We start from the raw sequence: 15,871 nt of genomic DNA, 5'->3' as shown, positions 1-15,871 counted from the left end.
CTATCGCCCTCACTCTCTATCTATCGCCCTCACTCTCTATCTATCGCCCTCACTCTCTATCTATCGCCCTCACTCTCTATCTATCGCCCTCACTCTCTATCTATCGCCCTCACTCTCTATCTATCGCCCTCACTCTCTATCTATCGCCCTCACTCTCTATCTATCGCCCTCACTCTCTATCTATCGCCCTCACTCTCTATCTATCGCCCTCACTCTCTATCTATCGCCCTATCACCCTCACTCTCTATCTATCGCCCTATCACCCTCACTCTCTATCTATCGCCCTATCACCCTCACTCTCTATCTATCGCCCTCACTCTCTATCTATCGCCCTCACTCTCTATCTATCGCCCTATCACCCTCACTCTCTATCGCCCTATCACCCTCACTCTCTATCGCCCTATCACCCTCACTCTCTATCGCCCTATCACCCTCACTATCTATCGCCCTCACTCTCACTATCTATCGCCCTCACTCTCTATCTATCGCCCTCACTCTCTATCTATCGCCCTCACTCTCTATCTATCGCCCTCACTCTCTATCTATCGCCCTCCGTTTATCTCTCTATCGCATCACCACAGCATCACTCAGGGGCACGACAACATCACTATGCGCTACCACAGCATCAATTTGTGCAACCATTCAACAACAACTGCTTCAAATATGTTCTCTCAATGTTTTCAAGCTTTATTACAAATGTCACAAAAAGATGTTAATATTTCACTTCTGTTCTTGGATTTTCGTCACAATAAAATACTCACCATCATAGGCGGTAGGGGTAGCCAAAATATAGGTAGTATGCAACATGCTCGAAGTGCACACTGCCCCGCTTATGTGTACAAATGAAAAGTTGTACTTAAAATAGGTGTATCTACAGGTAGATCACACAGTCTTTGACTCATGGCATTTCAACTCTAGGCCTTGTATGTTGATCATGTTGCACCTTTACCCCCTTCTACCTTCTTGCTCTTGCCCTCCCAGGCTGTGATTGCCTTTCTAAATTCTTCCTCTTCTGCTCGCCCCTCCCCCAATGTATTTTTCCATGGCTTCCCGTTGATTCATTCACATCGCTTTGTTCATATTCTGCCCCCTCTTTACCGCCTTGTTTTCCTCACTTGCTGCCCCCTCTTATTTTCTGCCTCCTCCATTAGTTCTCTCTTCAGCCGATTTTTGCCTCCTGTCTCGCGCCCCTCCTCCTCGTCTCATGCCTACCTTCTCCCACACTTCCCTTCCCGGTTCTTTCCATCTCTCCCCTTTTCACCCCCAGCTGCCTCTTCTCTCACACTCTTCTTCCCCTTTCGTTTGACCTGGTTCTTCCCGCTTTTCTCGCATATTTTATTTCGTTATTCTTTTTCATCTTTCAATCCCCTCTCTGTTCACGGTCTCTGCCCATCCTGTATTTTACTCTCCCATTACTAAGTCTCACCCTTTCTCTCATTCTGCCTTTTTATCCTTCTGTTCCATAAGCAGATAATGAAAGCAAGCAAAACATATCTGGACTGCTTACCATTCACTTTCTCCTAACGGTCTCAAACTTTACTCCCTTTTTTTTTTTTTTTTTTTTACAGTATTGCTCCTTTCTGGTTATAAAACACCTCTTATAAATAGTTTGCTTTAACATTTTAGTCTCCAGCATTTCTTTTGTCTTCATGCTTCCCAGTACCCTTGCTTTGCTGTAAACATTTTTACAAGGTCCGTACGTGTCCTCTGCCTCAACATCAGTTGCAGCCAGTACTATTTAACGGTTTTCTTCAATGGCCCTTTGGAGTTGTAAAGACATGACTATTAGCCACATAAAGTACTTGTGCCTTAATGCAATCTTCCTCGTTATAATTGCATTAAGGGTGCTGTACCTTATAAGGATAAAAGAGGTGGCTTTATAACTCCCCTGGGACACCTAGTAAGTCTTTAGTACTGCACCCTTTCCTTGCTTCATGCCTTTTCTTTGGTAACACACTCCACATCATGCCACATAATGCCAAACAGCACAATTTCACTTAAAGCTACATTCTTTCACACCACACAATTCAACTCTACACATTTCCATTCCACACCACATAATTTGACAACAAACCAAATTTTTCAAGTCAACAACATAATTGCACAACACACCAAATACATCCAATCCACACCAAGGAATTCCACATCATGCCACAAAATTTGACAGCACACCACATAATTAAAATCCACAACATACCACTCCACAACACAAAATGCCATTCCACATAATTACACTGTATGACACTCAACCCCACTCCACATAATTTCAGTACACTTAATACCACGTAATTACTATCCACATATTTCCACTACACACCATGCCACATAATTTCATTACACAAATCCACTCCACAAGATTCCACAGCTAACCATTCCAATCTAACCCACATAATTCGACTCCTCACCGCATACATCCACTCCACTCCAATCCAAAACACGTGGGTAAAATACTCATTTACAACGCCAATTTAACTTTATTAAATGCGAGACCAATTTGCATTGCAAATGCTTGTTATAATTTAATTTGTACCAAATACTCGGGGATCATTATTCGCAGCTGTGTAAAATGCTTTGAGTGGTAGCACTTCTTAGTCTCCTTGAAATTTTCCTTAACTCTTTTTAGGTACCTCTACACTCATGGAAGCATTAGCAGCAAATGGAGCAACTAATATGCAAACATCAGTAACAGGAGCGACAGGGAGCAAGCGGAGGTTTGAGGAGAGAAGAGATCAACCTTTTGATAAGAGACTTCGCTTCAGCGTCCGACAGACGGAAAGTGCTTATCGTTATAGAGACATTGTTGTCCGGAAACAAGATGGTTTCACCCACATCTTACTTTCTACTAAATCATCGGAGAACAATTCCCTTAATCCAGAGGTTTGTTTTCGATCCATGCACCAGCATCTATAAAACAATGTCTAATAATACTGAATGCAATTGAAAAGTACGAAGGTTAACTGTAAGCAAGTGCAACGAGCACTGCTGTAACCACTCCAGCCTAGAAAAAGGGAACAAAGTTTTCATTGCACCTCCTGAGTGAAGTACTTTTTTGTTTTCAAATATGAGTATGACAACAACTGCAGCAGTGTGGTTTTCTGTTGTAATCTATAATTGTAATTTTAATGGCTCTTGGTTTTTACGTAATGCTGTTTTTCATAACCCTGGCGTATCAAGTGAATGCTTTTGTTAATATTTGTGAAACCGATCCTTGCTATTTTCGCTTCACATGTTCCTCATACGACAAACTGATTATCGCAAGACAAAAGTACTCCGTAATTGTATGACTGATTTCACATACCTTTGCAGAAAGAATGGAACATTTGCCCACGCACTTACACATGAGCACACACACCCACGCAGGCAAAAGGAGTAATAAGTGCAGTCTGTATTGCAAACAAAACACTTCTGCTTTGATTGGTCCTGCCATCATACTAGCTGTGTTTTAAATGTTATGTAATGGTATGACAGATTTGCATCCGGCACTACTGCCAGCGTCTCTGCCCTGAAATAAATATAAATAATCGGGTCCTAGGTTCAAAAGACCCAAAATAAAATTACAAAGACTAGTCAGAACATATTTTAATATCATTTCAGTGAAAATGTAATGGTTCCTATTTGCAGCAAACCCTACTAGATTAAATCTGCTAATAAACATATAGTATCAGAAGACTTCTTACCCCTTTACTGCTAGGCCTATCCCCCCTCCCCCACACCTGTGTTAAGCGTTTTTTTGGCTATTGGGGGTACTTCGCGCTTAGGCCCCTGTAACTTTTTGACCACATAAGGTATCCAAGCCAAATTTGCGTCCTTTTCTTCCAACATCATGGGGATTCTAAAGGTATCCAGGGTTTGTGGATTCCTCTGGAGGGGACCCAGAAATTAGCCAAAATGCAGCAACATTGTTTTTTTTTGTGGACAAATTGGAAAAAAGGGCTACAGATGAAAGTGTCTGTTTTTTTCCCTGCAAATTGTATCAACAAAGGCGTTGTGGTGCTAAAATCACCATCTTCCCAGCTTTCAGGGAGAAGCAGACTTTTGTCAGAAAACCAACATTTTTACAGTTTTGGCATTTTTCTGGGACTTAGATTAATTTTGCAATTTGTTGTGCTTTCAACCTCCTTCCAGTTAATGGTAGAAATGGGTATGAAAGCAGTAATGAATCCTTGAAAGCTATACATTTTAAAAAAGTAGACAACATTTTGAATTTAGCAAAGGGTCATTTGTGTAGATGCTTCAAGGTTCAGTTGAATATAGGAAAAATTGAAAATTAGTTGAAAAAACAGCTATTTGTGTCAACGTTTTCTCTTGAAACTTCTGTTTGGAAGCAATATACAGTTACATCCGCAGGACATTTCTGGTTGTGGGGATATATAGGACTTGTAGGTTCATTAAGAACCCGACGAACCCAGAGCGAATGACTGAGCAGCGAGCGTCTTGCAATGGTTTTTTTGTTATGTATAGAGCAATTAATTTGGGAAAATATATACATGGAAAAATCGGTATGAAAGACACTTAAGTATTTCTGAAATTAGAACAAACTATAGAGTTTAGAAACAGTAGATATTTTCACATTTCAGAAATTGTGAGTACCCATACTAGCATGAGAATTATAGGTCATTTTTCAAAATGACTTATTTTTTACACATGGTCTTTCATTTAGAAGGCAGAAATGCATCGAAAGTCAATAGGTAATAACAGTTGCTCTACAATTCTGTGTTACCCTAAGGTTCCCGATAAAAATGATTACTCTCTTGTGTGGGTAGGCCTAGTGCCCACGATCGGAAACAACTCAAAACGGAACATGGAAACACTTTGTTTTTACAGTGAAAACTGACCCTTTTTATGCAAACTGTCTAGGTGTAGATTTTGAACCCTAGCTCTGCCGGCACCTAGGGAAAGAGGAAGACACCACAAGATTGACGCCCTACCTTAAGGATTGTGGACACTGTAGAAGGACTATGAACATGGACTGATGGGATATGTAGTTCCCTAATGTGTTCTGATTTTTTCTGTTCTTATTAGCCCGATGTTGGGCATATATGATATTTTTTCCATGTGTATTGCTTTTCTGGCTGCTATGCAGTTACTTTTGAATAAACAGCGGAGAGAGAAAAGCATAATCTGAAGCCTCCGGTCCTGACATAGAATCCCTTGCAAACCTAAAACTTTTTCCTAAAACGCATTTTCCTCCCATTTCTCTAGTGGAAAGTTCTGGAATCTGCGTGGATCCACAAAATTCAACCTACCCCGCATTTCCCAATGTCTTCGAGAAAAATGGTACCTATCTTCTGTGGGTAGGCCTAGTGCCCGCGACAGGAAACAACCCAAAACGCAACATGGACACTCCACATTTCCACAGTGAAAGCGGACCTATATTTTGTAAAGTGCCTAGCTGTAGATTTTTAACCCTAGCTTTACCGGCGCCTAGAGAAACCTATACATTTTTTTAAACTAGACACCCAGGGGAATCCCGGATGGGTTGACTTGTTTGGCTCTCCCCAGATTCTCGTACCCAGAATCCCTTGCAAACCTCAATTTGTAAAAAAAAACACCTTTTCCTCACATCTCTGTGGTGGAAAATTCTGGAATCTATGTGAATCCACAAATGTCCACCCACCCCGCATTCCCCAAAGTCTTCCGGGAAAATGGTACCTCTCTTGTGTGGGTGGGTCAAGTACCTGCGACAGACAAGGGTCCAAAGCGTATTGAGGAGACATCAAAATGACCTATCACAAAGCAACCTGGTTTTGCAAGGGGGGTCACCTGGGTTTTTGGCCCCAGGCTCGGTGGTCATCTATGGAAACTTACCAAACCCACACATTTTTGACAACTAGACACCTGGGGGACTCCAGCAAGGCATGACTTGCGTTTGTCTCCCAACGTTTTCCTACCCAGAATACCCTGCAAACCTAAAATTTAGCTGAAAAAAACAAATTTTCCACATATTTCTGGGTGAAATCACCGCGCTAGCACAAATGTCCTACCCCACAGCGTTCCCCTCAGTCTCCCGAGTAAAATGATACCTCACTTGTGTGGGTGTGGCAAGGGCCTGTGCCTGGGAAGAGCCCAAAATATAGGAAATATGGGTATAGCACCGAGAATTCGAAGCACTTGAATTGTGCTCATGACGGAACCATTTCGTCATGAGCATGGCAGGGGTTAGAAATCCCCCTAACCCAAAATCATGCGCACGCACAAAATAGGACTCTTCAACAGAACATGCTACAAACTAATGTAGAAGTAAGTAACCATTTACTTATTTAAGGCGGTGCGCAGCTTCCATTAATGGCTTACATACAGTAAACTAAAAGTTCAGGCTGAATTTAGCGCTCTAAAGCAAACACTTACTTTGTGAAAAGCACAAATGAAGTGTACGTCTAAAAAGTGGAGAAGGACCAGACAAGAGGACAAGAACATGTTACGTTTGCTAGGACCACAAGTAAACAAAATCATAGCATAATATAGTGGAAGGAAACTGCTAGATCGGTCCAGCTTACAGATTTGCACATCTTGTTTTGTCACAGAAGGCCGTAGAATTTCGTTCAGTTTGTACCACAAAAAGATGGCATGTCTGAAACCTAGCATTAAACGCTGGTAAACAATTTCTTAACTGTGCCTTCAGTGGAGGGAAAGACCTGTTAGTTCTGAAATTGGGACTACAGTCCTACTGATGCAGCAGGTGGGAAAGGGTGGGCTTCGGTACCAACAGATGGAGAAATTCTGCTTTGCTGTAAGATTAAAAGCCTGCAGTCGGTGCAATTAAATGTCAGCGCACCCAATGCCAAGGTTGCCTAGTCCCCTCATGCTTTTTAAAAAATATATATATTTTTATTGGGTTTTTAGACATACACATAGGATAATTAACATAGTCATCCTCGTCTTGTCCATACAGGGTGACATTCCATTTGACATAGGTGCTGGTAGCATGGTTTACATAGGCTTGAACATCCCTGCTAAAACTATTGTAAAACATAGATCATATACTCAGTGACGCTTAGTGCTGGGGGTGTCCATAAGGTTGGTCGGGTTGTAGCAAATTATGAGCTTGGTCAGCCCCCCTGTCCAATTGTCTACTCTGGGAGAAAGTAAAGAGGGGGGAGAGAAAGAAGATTCTAGGTGAAAGGGGGGGGGGTGTCCTGCTTAAATTGGAGGAGAAGTGCAGGGCTATACCACTGATACTGACCATCACCTTCAAGGTGGTTCATACGGGTCTAGGAACCTGTCCAGTGAAGCCCTCATACCCCTGTTGAGGTTTCTCCATGGTGTGTTACGTAGGGTTGTGAGGTCGGCACCTCTCAAGAATGTCACCCAGTTGAGCCACCCCTTGAAGGTTTCTTTGGAGGTGTCCTTTCAATTGGTGAGTACTATTTTAACTGCTGCTGTTAGCAGGAGGGCAAGGAGGTTTCTGTTGTATTGCGTGTCTAGATCAGATGTTATAAATGCCGTGGTGATTGAGGCGAACTCTTCTTTAGGTGTGCACCCTAAGGCTTTGTTATAAAGGTAAATATTTTGTTCCAATTTTTTTTTACCTTTGTGCAGTGGAAGATGAGGTCTGCCAGGTCCCCCTGCTCTGTGTCACAGTTCCAGCATCAGTCGTGTTCCCTCAGACCCATGGCCGCTAAGAGAGCTGGTATCTGGTGTTTTTGAATATAGGTCTCTCGTTTTGTCTGTGTTTGCGGTGAGTAGTGTTAATGGGTCGAGGTTGTTGAGTATGGCCTTCTCCATCCTGAGCCCGACCGGCGTGTAGCTCTTTTTGGTCAGGATACAGTAGATCCCCTGTCTCGCTATAAATGCAGTCTGAAATGTTCTAAAATCTGCCAAGTTTACGCCTCTTAGTTTATCTAGACGTATTTTTTTCAGGATTACTCTGCTTTTTGTCTTGCCAAAGGAACTTGTTTAGCATTTTTTCAGTTTTACGGTGGAAGTAGTCTGTTAGTGTAAGTGGGATCATTCCCGCCAGGTAGTCTATCACCGGGGTGATCATCATCTTAATTGTGTCTCCTCTCCCCACCAGGTTATGAATTTGGGTGACCAGGCCTCCAGGAGCTTTTCGAAAGTTAGTTTCTCATTTTGGTCAAGTGGGGATTTGAGATTTTTGCCGAATTGAATCCCTAGGTATTTGACAAACCCGGGTTGCCAGGCGAGTCCTGAGTTGTCAAGCACCTCTCTGGTGGTGTGCATGTTGAGTGGCAGACAGTCCGACTTGTCTCTGTTAATTATATATCCAGAGTGAGTATTTACCGATGGATTCCAGGAGGGCGGTGATAGAGGACTTGGGGTCTTCTGTGACTATGAGGATGTCATCCGCATAAGCGGCTAGTTTGGCTGAGGCCTCGTTGATAGTGACCCCCGCCATTTTTCTATTGGCTAGAATATCTCTGATCAGTGGTTCGAGTGCCAACAGGAATAGCGCAGGGGACAGGGGGCAGCCCTGTCTTGTCCCTCGCTGTAGGGTAAATTGTTCTGAGACTCCCCCATTGATGGCTATCTGTGCACTGGGGTTTGCGTACAGAGCCATCACTTTCCGCGTGTAGTTATCTCCCAGGTTGTACGTCCGCAAGCACTGTTCTAAGAAGTGCCAGGACACTCTGTCAACCGCTTTCTGTGCATCTAGAGTGATTGCCACTGCAGGTTTGTTAGACTTGGCTGACTGTTCGAGGACGTGCAGAGTAATCTTGTGTTGTCATGTGACATGCGTGTCTTCAGGAACCCTACTTGTGAGTTGCTTATCAGTTGGGTAAGTATTGCGCTGAGTCTTGTGGCTAGGATTTTGACATAGATTTTGCAGTCTGTTGATGAGTGAGATGGATATGTAGTTCTGGGGGCGTTACGTGTCCTTGCCTTCTTTAGGGATAACTATTATGTTTGCTTCCGTCATGGATTTTGACACCTTTCCCACCCCATCGCAGTGGTTGAAAACCTTTTTCATAGTTTGGAGTAGTTGTGTTCGAAAGTTTTTGTAGAAGGAGGCTGTATACCTGTCTGGACCCGGGGCCTTGTTGTCTTTAAGAGTTAATTGCCATATCCATTTTGGCTGCGCTTATCTCCCTACCTAGTGTCGGTGATTCCTCATTTGTTATCTTAGGAAGGATTAGTCTGTTCAGGTATTCGGTGACTCCGTCTTGGTCTAGTGTTTCGTCCCTTCTATAGAGTTCCTAAAAGAACTCACAGAACGTGCGTAGGATGTCTTTGTGTTGAGTGTGCGTATTGTTATGCAAGTCAGTGATGGGTGATTTGGTGTGTTTGTCTGTCTGTATTTCAGGTATGACGCTAAGGTTTTCTCTGCCTTGTTGGCCTCACATAGGTTGATCTCTTTGTATTTGTTTATCCACAGTCCAGCCGTTTCACTCAGGATTTTGTGGTACTCGTATTTTTTTTGTCATTTCTTTTAGTGCGTTGGCATTCCTGGTGTCTTTGATGTGAATATCCTCTAGGTTTTTGATGTCTGATTCTAATTGTTCTAGGTGTAGCCCAGTTTTTTTGTTCCGTTTTGCCATGATATCTGTTAGTGTCCCTCTGACTGTCGCTTTTAGCGCGTCCCACAAGATCTTGGGGTCCATGTCTTGCGTACCATTATGTTTAATGTACTCATTAAGGTCCTGCTCTATTTTGGTCTTGTCTTCTTGGTTTGTCAGAACTACTTTGTTAAACCTCCACCTGCGTGTGAGGTGTTCGTTGTGTAGCCCCGACAGTTGCAAACTGATACAGGAGTGGTCTGAGATAGTTCTAGTCGCTATTTCTGTGTAGTCTTTTAGGTGGGTGTGTGAGCCTGATATTAAGATGTAGTCTATTCTACTGTAGGAGGTGTGCGGGTTGGAGTAAAAAGTTTAGCCTCTGGTGTCCGGGTGTTGTAGCCGCCATGGGTCCTTCAGGGTAAATCTGTTGCATATGCTTTTTAGAATATTGTTTGAGGCTGGGGGGAGGGTGTGGGCCTGCAGCGGTCTGTCCTGGGTAAAGTCTAGTGCTAGGTTAAAGTTGCCTGCCAACACAGTCATGTTGTTTTGGAGACTAGCTTTTAGCCTCCTGGAGACTCCCTCCCAGTATGCAGTGTCGTCTGTGTTTGGGCGTAGATGTTCAATACCTGGATGGTTTTGCCCCCTCTTTTCAGTTGCATTACTAGGAGCCTGCCTGCATCATCGTGTTGATGGTCCCCTATGGTAATTCTCGAGTTCTTGTTTATCAGTGTGATCACACCTCGTTTTTCCCTGTCGCTGGTGAGCAGGCAACCTGTCCTATCCATCTTGCCCTGACTCTCGCTGCATCTTCCAGGGATAACTTGGTTTCCTGTAGCAAAATGACGTCCGGTTTAGTCTTAGCTAGGTAATCTAGGATCTTTTTCTTCTTGACAGGATGATTGAGGCCCTTAACATTGAGGTAGACTATCTTCGGGTTGGCTAACAGGGAGGAGATGTTATTCTGTGGCTTATCTTAGGCTGTGTGTGTATCGTGGTTCCTCCCCGCTCCACCCTGTGGGGTGTGTGCCCTGACCTTTGGTTTTGCAAGTGAGTCCTGCGTAAATGGGGGTCTCACTCTAGGTTCCCTCCCTATGGTTCCGAACTGCGTAACATCAGACCTTCTTCCCTTGTTACTGGTTTTGTGTTGGTGTGTGGGAAGCAGTTTGTAGAAAGATATTCAGATATTGGGGGGTGTCAGAGTAGACAAGAGACAAAGATAGTACGAAGACGACAAAGTAGACTAACAAGACAGACTAACACTAACCCTCTCCTCCCTCCCCCTCCCTGATCCCCCTCTGCTCCCCTCCCACCCCAACCCTGTATCTAACTTGCATAGTGCTCCCCCCATTGCTCCCCCCCCTTCAGTGCGCCCTCGAGGTCCACTCATCAACTAAATCTGCAGGGAAAAGGATATACAGGTGAAGTTTATATTCACACACTTTTAGTTTGTCTTGAAGCATCCCATTTGTCCTTGTTAGTATACCCTACCGCGTCTTGACGGTGGGGACAGTTCTGTTGCTACATGTAGCACTGTCCTGAGGTAGCTTTGTTGTATTAGTGTAGGACTGAGGTATGTGATTGATCTGAGATAGATGCGGTTGATTGTCCCTGCTGGGTCTTTTAACCGCTGCGCCCATCCTGCTCATTCTATCCTTGGTTCCGGCGAAGCTCTTCTCTTACTCGACCCTGGTTGTATGATTTCCATATCTTGTTCTGTCGGTGCTTGTAGATATCTGCTTAGCTCACTAGACTCTTCGAAGACTAGCAACCTTCCCTTGTTGATAATTTTGAATTTCGTTGCCCCCACAAATGAGAACAAGATGTTTTCTTTTCTTAGCTTGTCTCTCTGGGCCAGGAAACCCTATCTTATGTCAACTGTATTTTTGGATTAGTCCCGGGTTAGGATTATCTTGTGTCCGTTCCATGTTCTGATTTTTCCTTGCTATTCCAAAGATAAATTCTGTGTGTTGTGAGCGCAAAGGTTTGCATATAATCGGACGCAGGCCTGTCCTGTTTGATGCTTTGAAGGCTGGGACCCTGTAGGCCTTGTCTAGCTCGAAAGGTTGGTCGAGTTTGACGTTTGTGAGTTTGGGGATCAGCTCTACGATAAGGGCCATACAGGACCCAGCTTTGTCTTCCTCCCCCTCCGGGACACCAAGGATTCTTATATGACCCTTTCTGTTGCCATCATCCAGCTGCGCAGTCTGTCTCAGAAGTGCTGCTGTGGTCTTTGTCAAGGCGGCTATGGCCTTATTAGTGTGTTGGTCTACGTCTTCCATGTCGCTGATCCTCTGTTCCACCGCTGTAAGCCTGTTATTTGCCGCTAGGATGTCAGCCCTGACCGCTGCAAGCTTTAGTTTGATTGCGTCCGTGATCTGTTTCGTTGATTTGGCTAGGTCGTGTACATTAGCTAGTTTTTTCAGAATCATATCAAGTGTGGCTTTCAAATCTGCCCTTTATTTTATGGTGAATCTGTGAGAGAATCTCCCCTGTTCTTCTTCGGCTGCTGATGTATTTTCCCATAATTCCCGGCCATAGTTGGTAGACCTCTTCAGTTGTATTAGCAAGTATCTTTTGTCTTCCTTCTGCGCAGTGGGTCGATTCTTTGGCCCCCGGGTTGTCGTGGTTTGAGCTACTTTTCTGAGTCCTAGTAGATTCTACTCTGATTCTGTATCTGTTGTTTGCTTCTCCTTTACAACCAGATCTTTGTATACCTTTTGCTCACCCTGCTGATTTTGTCGCTCTTGAGCTAACCTAGGTGACCTTGGTGGTGCCATCTTTCTTAGTCGCAGCTGCTTGACTTACAGCTTGTGCTTGCGCTTCTGTTATTGTAGGGTGCTTGCCTCTTGCTTGCCTCCTGCTTGCGCTTAGGTTCTTGGGCTTTTGCGTTCGGCTCTGTTGGGTTCTGCTGGGTGCCCAAAGGACTTATATCTGTGTTCATGAGGTCACTTTTGCATCTAGTGCTATCTTGAAGGGAGCCCTCCGCTTTGTTACGGTCTTTGTTGTTTTGCAATGTAGTCCTAGATTGTGATCGCTCTATCAGCCTTGCGCTGCTCGCGTCCGATCTGGTGCTTGTGTCTTTCTGTGGTGTTGACGTGCTCTATTTTATTTAGTGTGCCCGGGAGATCGGTTGCACCTCCCCTGCACCAATTCCTTGGTTTCACTTAACCGCTATCGCCGTGCTGACTCAATCCCCCTTTGCTCTTGGTTTCTTGCAGTGCTCCGACCCTTTGCCCAAGATGGCGGCCCCCGTTTGCGTGCTTTATACAGTTTTCGATATCGTCACAGGAGCAGGTTTAGCTGCGCTGCCGCCCCTAAGTTTCTCTCGCTTCTCTTCGGGGGTTCGGGGAGGATAGCAAGGCTTTTACTGTGCAGGCGGGGTAGGATGTTTTTTAAAGACAGTTTCGCTTCGGATTCTCTTTCCCAAGATAGCGGCCCCCGACGAGCGTCCTCTGTTGCAGTTTCGATTTAGTCACCGGTGTGGTTTCTAACTGCGCTGATGCACCTGGGCTCCTTTCGCTTCTACCGAATTATCAGGGAGGATCGCACTGCTTTTTTGGTGCCGGTGGTCGTGGGTTCATTGTTTCGTACCGCTTCGCTCTGTCGCTTTACCCTCACTTCATAGGATGATGCGGTTCCCTTTTACCTAAGATGGCGGCCCCCTGTGTTGAGTATTGGTTTCGTTTTGCCTTGTTGACTGAGGGATGCCCACCTCGGGATCATGGGTAAATCGGGTGAGGTGGCGGCAGGGTAAGGGGGTATTGCTTGTTGCTTGGCTCACTGACCTTGTCTGGCAATACTTTGTATGCCCCGTTCTACAAGGATTCTTGCTGTGGATCGTTGGTTTCCCTTGTTCTTTCCGCTTCAGTATGCGGGCGCCATCTTAGTTTCGCGGACCTTGGAACCACGGATAGGTCTCGGTGTTTTTTCCTCGCTTCTGCCTCACCGCACAGCTTCCATTCCCAGCCAGATCTTTTCACTGAGCATTCCGCCTCTCATGCCGGTGGTTATCACGAGCATTCGTTTGCTGGGTGAGGGTTTTATCGTTTGGTTTCTCTTGGAGAGATGTGGAGCGCCAGATTCAGGCAAGCTGCCACATTACCGTCCAAGCCACGCCCCCACCTCATACTTCTTTAATCAACTACCAGACACACACTATTCCTTTATCTCACTCTTGCAGATTCCTGGTGCCTTTCTCTTACTCCGTCTTTCCCCTTTGTGCGTTTTTCCTTCTCTTGCTATCATTAAATGTTTGCTGCACAAAAATGAGTGCCTGGTAAAGCCCGGCTCAAATTAAGCACTGTGAGAGGAGCCTGCCTTGTTTTTACCAACTTAAAAAGTAGTCGAACATTAGATCAGTCTTTGTTCTATTGGTAATGGATCTAACGTTAATGTAGGTTATTGTAATGTCTTCACCATAGTGCCATGATATTCAACTGTTAAGTCTCTCACACCATTCTAGGTGTGTAATTTCTGTTGAAAGCAATAAACATTATTTTAGTCATTTTCACTTTTCTAAATCAAACACCCAATAATCTCTTTAATCCACCCTTATCCAGTTACAATTAATGGTGCGCACTTCCCACACATTCTGCCAAGGCAACACATGCAGTAAAAAGACTTCCCCACTGCTGATTTTTAGGTCTCGCCTTGCGAAACGCAGCATGAAACGCTGCCGCAAGCGAGATGTATTGTTACTGACCTGCCTCTCATGCGAGACACGAGATGTGCACGCGCAAGATACGGACGGACTGGAAATGTGGACGTGCACGTGAACAGGAGATGTTCACGTGCGTAGGGCTCAGCTCGCTCTCTCTGTCCACCTCCCTGTCTACGTGCACACAGGACAGGAGATATGCATGCGCGCATCGCGCGCTATCACTCCCCCCCCCCCCCCCCCGGCCTCGTCCCGATGGCTCCACGGAGAAAGCTTGTTCACTGCAACAGGGCTGGTTAAGGTTTTATCTAGGACACAAAGTGCGAGCCAGAACCGGTGACTGAGAAAATGTGTCCTTCCTAGCAAAGCGGCCTTCCATAGCGCTAAAGATTGAGCTCGCTATTACATAAGGTCAGTTAATGATTTTGCAAGAACCGGTGTTAAATACCAAATATTCGTGTAACATTCGAGCCACTCTGCATGCGCTGGCCAGGCTGGTGGTCTGCCGGCTGCAGAATCCTCAGATCCACACAGATTCACTGCGCCTCTGATCTGACAACACTCACAGAGCTGAAAAGCCTGGCTGCGGCCCTCAGTGGGCACTTTTCCCGAGACATGTCATTATCACACTTTCAATTCGAAGCACTAGACAGTGCGTAAAAACATTTTGTTTGTGCAGGTCTCATGCAGAATGTCAATGCTCCGTAGTTTAACGAGTGATACACCTGACCACCTGCAGAATGCCATGGGTATCCAAGGGTGAACACCACCTTGGTTCCTGAACCAGAGGGTATGTAGGCCCGCTGGGGGTTGTCACATGGTATGGTCTTGAATAGTAAGCGTGGCGAAAGAGCAAGGGAGGGCACACTTCATCAAGTTATATTAAAATGCTCTACCAAAGACAAAGCGCGCCTCAAACCCTACCTCCAGAGGTGCTTATTAGATCTGAGCAGGGCTACCATGGTAATGAGGATGTGGCCTAACGGTCAGAGCTGCTGAAGCAGAAATGGGGAACCAGGTTCGAGTTTCAGTGTCGTCTTAACATCCTGTGATTCTGGGCAAATCACGTAATCTCCCCGTGCCTACCAAAATTAATGTAATTTTGTGTAAAGTATCCGGTGCTTATGTAAAGCGCTATAATACCTTCAGGTTCTGTTTGGCTATATAAAAGTGCAAAAAATAAAAGAATAATAAGACCACATGCTAATGTAATGTGATTTAGGACGAACTTAGACTCAAGGAGTAGGGGCATCCTGAGAGAAACCCCACTCTGCAGTGAAAGCATCTCGAACATGAGGTCAAGTGCTTGAGCAATGATTACAACTGGTGGAGGAACTGTATTAAATTATAAAATTACTGAATAGTCAATTACACAAAATGCACTTGACTTGTATCTCGTATGGAAATTGAATGGAAGAGCATACCACCCGTACAAAACTCATACAACAGAAAGTTTTATCACTGTGGTGCACGTGAGTTTCAAACATCCTGCAAGACATTTTCTATTTGTACCAGCGGCCCACACAAGGAAATAATTTAAAAAAAAAAAACATTAAAAAAAAAACCTGCAATCAGGTACTCTGCAAGATTACACCGTTGCAATAAGAAATTGTCCTGGTCTAAATTACAACACAGATCTCCAGCTTCCGAGGTTAGCAACATGGCCTCCTGACACCCTGGATAAACAGTGGGAGCAACAAGAAACATAGGATAATTCCTAAGTCTAACGCCGATTTTTGATGAAATTAACTATTTTGCA

At 44.6% G+C, this 15,871-nt stretch overlaps 1 protein-coding gene across 2 annotated transcripts in view; it reads left to right on the top strand.

Annotated features, from left to right (window-relative positions):
• CDYL (chromodomain Y like) overlaps positions 1-15,871 on the top strand; it is a 245,982-nt gene that overhangs the window by 134,520 nt on the left and 95,591 nt on the right. For both annotated transcript variants that reach the window (XM_086965039.1, XM_086965040.1), the window contains one exon: positions 2,624-2,877. In XM_086965039.1, coding sequence (XP_086821165.1) covers positions 2,624-2,877 — 254 coding nt within the window. The remainder of the gene's footprint in view (positions 1-2,623; positions 2,878-15,871) is intronic.

This window comes from Lissotriton vulgaris, chromosome 4_1 (genome assembly GCF_964263255.1).
Source record: "Lissotriton vulgaris chromosome 4_1, aLisVul1.2, whole genome shotgun sequence".
In the NCBI taxonomy this organism is placed as follows: domain Eukaryota; kingdom Metazoa; phylum Chordata; class Amphibia; order Caudata; family Salamandridae; genus Lissotriton; species Lissotriton vulgaris.
Note: the sequence above shows the minus strand (reverse complement) of the source record. Positions and strands in the feature narration are given on the sequence as shown.